The 4,672-nt window shown below is 40.2% G+C and overlaps 1 protein-coding gene across 2 annotated transcripts; it reads left to right on the top strand.

The window, feature by feature from the left end:
- Positions 1-822: 822 nt before the first annotated feature.
- Positions 823-3,800, top strand: LOC139467435 (uncharacterized). Of its 2 annotated transcripts, none has more exons than XM_071249001.1 (2): positions 823-964; positions 2,373-3,800. In XM_071249001.1, exon 2 carries the CDS (start codon positions 2,414-2,416, stop codon positions 3,302-3,304), a length of 891 nt encoding a protein of 296 aa, XP_071105102.1. In that variant the 5' UTR covers positions 823-964; positions 2,373-2,413; the 3' UTR covers positions 3,305-3,800. The 2 variants fall into 2 exon arrangements, with proteins under 2 accessions (XP_071105102.1, XP_071105095.1); XM_071248994.1 differs by having other exon boundaries at positions 2,367-3,800.
- Positions 3,801-4,672: the final 872 nt, after the last annotated feature.

Genomic DNA, 4,672 nt, shown 5'->3' with positions numbered 1-4,672 from the left:
ATCGAGTCGAATCTCGATCGTTCTAAGTTTTCCCCATTCAGTGACGAGTCTGGCCGGTCTGATCCTATCCTGTATTAGTAGATGGGCTGAGAGTAAGTAAAACTATGTGAGTATAAAGCTGGTGTTGCGTTTCATTATTATGCGAGTATGATTGGTTTGGTTTTGGTTGTTTTTTTGTTTAACGCCGCACTCAGCAATATTCCAGCTAAATGACGGCGGTCTTAATAATCGGGGAGGGGGGGGGGGGGGGGGGGGAGGGGGTGTTATATAGAAAACAGTTTTATTTGAATCAACAAGTTGGGGACAAGTGATACTCATGATGTCAATCATGGGATTGTCTGGTCCATACACGATTATTTTACAGACCGCCGTCATATAGCTGGAATATTGCTGAGTGCGGCGTTAAACAACAAACAAGCAACAAGCCAGGATCTTTTTATGCATATATGTAGACAGCTTTGCACACCTCACCACTCACAACTCAATTTTGATAATAAAGGCGAGCTTCTGTGCATCTGACAATAAGGCATAATCGCGTACTTTAAAATGTTGCTGTGATGTATAAAACGGAACTTATTGTTTTTCTTGGATGCCAGTTTCCAACTATTACTAGAAACTGTGCACTCTTACAACCTCTGTGTTCCCGTGGGCCCAGATTACTGCTGGAGAGCGAAATTGCCTACAGCACAGCGTATACATGTCTACAGATTAGTACACGCTGCATGTACCTACATGTGGAGACGACAGACAGTGTGGACATATCGTTGTGCACAAGCATTGTTCAATATTTAGGTCAGTACATTCCCAAATCTATTTATAGAACATAACGCGATGAACTGCGCCTTGCTCTCCGAGAGAGAAGCGTTCCATTTTCAGATTTGGAGATGACTTGAGGTGGTCAGGATTGGTACTGTGTCTGTGGACTGTTTCGTCACTAATCATCTCAATAGATTTGAATGTAAACGTAAGTATTGAGTACATTGTGTATACACACTGAAACAATTTGAACCTGGAGCGACGACGTCCATTAGACAAGGAAGTAATTTAAGGGAAGATGGTTATATGTCCGATCAGGGTGTGTGTGTGTGTGTGTGTGTGTGTGTGTGAGAGAGAGAGAGAGAGAGAGAGATAGAGAAAGAGAGTAAAAAATGCAAAATCTATGTACCAAAACTAACATAGATTTGAACCTCTCCATTGGTGTCATCATTGGTCCAGTGGTCTTGTGGGAGCTAAGGTTTACACACCAAAGACTTCATTTGAGAGAAATCAAGGCCACAAGCAAAGTGAAAGGTTAAATCAAGGGTAATATTACCTGCATCACTTTAGGCTTTCCTCCCACATTAGGCTCACCCCGGCGATATAAATGGAACAGAACATTAAACCCAACGTACTCACACACTCATTTCAGTTTGGACAGGAATGGATGAGAAATTGCAACAAAAAGTTTTCAAAATGGCTGCTGTCGTCTTTGGACAATTTGTGTAGAACCTGGTTGGTTGGTTGGTTTGTTGTTTTACGCCGCACTCAGCAATATTCCAGCTATATGACGGCGGTCTGTAAATACGGTCTCTAATCGAATCTGGACCAGACAATCCAGTGATTGACATCATGAGTATCGATCCACGTAGTTGGGATCGATGACATGCATCAACCACCCGATACCTTTAGTCGCCTCTTACGACAAGCATGGGTTGCTGAAGACCTATTTTAGAATCGGGAGGGAAAGGGATTGGTTCCAAGGAACAGTTTCATGTTCATCGATGTAGTGGTTTCGGAGAAGACGTTGACGACGGATATTAACGTAAAATGTATAAGGAAAGCCTGAAGTGTTTAGGGTCATAGTTAAAATATTGGTGAAAAAGCACAAGCCCTCAGCTAAAGTGCTTTCAAGGATCATTATCAGGGCATATCTTTGATTCGTACCTATGTTTTGATTGTTTGTTGTTTAACGCGCTCTAAGCAACATTCCAGCTATATATGACGGCGGTCTGTAAATATTCAAGTCTGGACCAGACAATCCAGTGATTGACATCATGAGCATCGATCTACGCATGCATCAACCAAGTCAGCGAGCCTGACCATCCGATCCTACATCGATTTCCTCCATGGGACATCATACTTGCTCTAGAAATACTTGTCACCGATATTTAAGGTCAAATTCACTCTCCATGTATGTGATAACCGTTATGTTTCATTTTACGCCCTATGCAATCTGTTTGGTCGGATAATTAAGACTGGTTATTATGAGCAACGATCCACTCTTTTGGCGTTTGATGACACTTAATCTCAAAGACTTTAAAAGTTTTTGAATATTTTACCATAGCAACGACTTATAAATAAAGCAATAAATATCTATAAAACTTCAGTTTCAGCGACTGTAAAGTGATCAAATCAGCCTACCCACTTTCCAGCCATGGCGGGAGCCCCTGCTGAGTACCTGATTCTTGATATCAATGCTAATGGAGACTCCGGGAAAGGGATGAGAGAAAAGAGAAAGCAGTACATTGCACATGTGCTGACAACACAAGACCCTCTGGTGGTTTGCGTACAAGAGTTCCTATGGCAGGGTATTCACTCAAGGGGATGGGCAGACTTGGATGTTCCAGACCATTTTCAGTATGCAGGTCACAATGAAGCAGGTTTCATATTTGATACGAGGGAAGTCACTTACTCACGGATTGACAACAAAGCATCTGTGAGAAACATGTATGATAACATGGTGAAGAGAAGTGACATCGGCTTGGAATACTTCGAACTGCCAAGACTTTGCGTCCATAAAATCAAAAGCAAAGGGGCGCCTAATTTTGAGATCCTATGTGCCAGTTGGCATGGTCCTTATAGGGTTTCTAAGGAGAGAAAAGAAAAGTCCCTTGACTCGCTGGTCAAGTTTCTTCTGAAGCTGAAGGTAGAGGAGGAGAATGTTCCTTTGTTGCTTGGGGGTGACTTCAACTTCCCTGCAGCTAAAGTAAAAAGCAGACTCCCATCTGACGGTAGTCTAATGCTTAACACACCAGATGACTCGTCCATAGACATATTCATCACAAGCTCCGATATTGGGAATATGTTTAGCATTTCAAAAGTTCACACCATGAAACGAAATTCAGCATTTGACCATTTGCATTTGGAGATGCATTTGACAACGATAAATGCCACTGACTCTGAAGAACAAATTAGGACAAAGGATTTGTCAACAGGGGACAAAGGGTTACGTGAAAGTCCTGGACAAAAGTTGTCACCAGTGAAAAAAAAAATAGCCTCACCAGAGGATAAATCCAAAACGAAAACTGAAGACAAGAAGGAATGAAAGTGGCAAACGTCAGGTCATCAAAAGAGGGTGAATTTACAAGCAGGTGACATTCTTTCCATTGTATTAATCAAGTCTGAACCTGACAATCCAGTGATTGATAATATATCCTATCAGTCGACTCTTTTTGGCAAGCATAGGTTGCTGTGGACCAATCTGACCCAGAATCCCCACAAGGTTTGCACCGACTCAAATGTACCGTAATTGGGAACATTTCCAATCCTAGTAGTCCGGAAAACATCTTTCAAGCCAAACGTTAATTCAAAACAGTATTCTGATTAAATAATACATATATGGGGGACTCGACTATATGAGGCCATTATCTTTTAAGGATGATCTATGCTGAACTCTCGTTCTAAAGAGTAGTTTTTTGGTTGTTAAATTAAAGCCCATGAAAAAGTGAAAACCTGTGCTAATTAGGTGATAAGAGAAGATGGGGATGGTAATGCCCGAAACGAATCTGTAGTGGTGAATGGATTCAGAGAATTTAGCATAAGAGATACAATACAATGGACAATCAAAGACTTGAGTATCCTTGGTATTCGAACTGGAATCGCTGTCAAACGACGGAGTAAGAGGTTGACACTGGACCCATCAGGCGGCAGGTAATGCCTGCAAGAGGTGATGATCACTGAGAATGCCTGAAAGAACAGACTGTCACTGATGTTGTCTCATTTCAATTAAACACAGCAAGGCAGCTGCTGAAAGATGTAGAAACACATTTTGCTGCACCACACATTCGTGTTTGACCAAGTGATTGCTGTCATCTTAAAGCAACTTCATGTATATTAGGAACAGATACAGTCTATCTTTTATATGATTTTTAAGTGGTGATGTCTGTGGATTTGAGGCTGCCATTTATATGTATATTTTGTGTATGTGCACATATAAGTATGAGTTTGGAAGGCCATACAAAATAGATCATCTGCTCCTGGGGCATATTTTGTTTAGATGGTCAGGCACTTTATTTTGTTCATTTAAAGTTCAAACCAGCAAGGTATTTTCTTTTTATACCTTTAAGCGTATCATACAGTTTAATCCTAATACACAAAATTTGAAATGTATATTTGCAGATAAACATGTGACCATGTATATTTTTTTGTTTAAGCTGTCATATAGCTGGAATATCCCAAGGATCATATAATCATGTCATTTTCTATAAGGGAGTCAATTTGAATATTGGATCGATCCTATGATAAATAAATATCAAATGGTGTTATGTGATGGTCTACTATTGCTCTACAAGAATGATAAGTAGTATTGTATATTTATTTTGATGTTGATAAAGTATTGGAATGATTGATCTAATATAATAATATGATAATCAGACAGTAATTTAATTTGAGTGAGTGAGTTTGGTTTTAGGCC

The sequence above is a fragment of the Haliotis cracherodii genome, unplaced genomic scaffold (genome assembly GCF_022045235.1).
Source record: "Haliotis cracherodii isolate W230 unplaced genomic scaffold, xgHalCrac1.p SCAF_1, whole genome shotgun sequence".
Classification (NCBI taxonomy): Eukaryota; Metazoa; Mollusca; class Gastropoda; order Lepetellida; family Haliotidae; genus Haliotis; species Haliotis cracherodii.
This window is presented reverse-complemented; position numbering and strand designations above follow the sequence as displayed.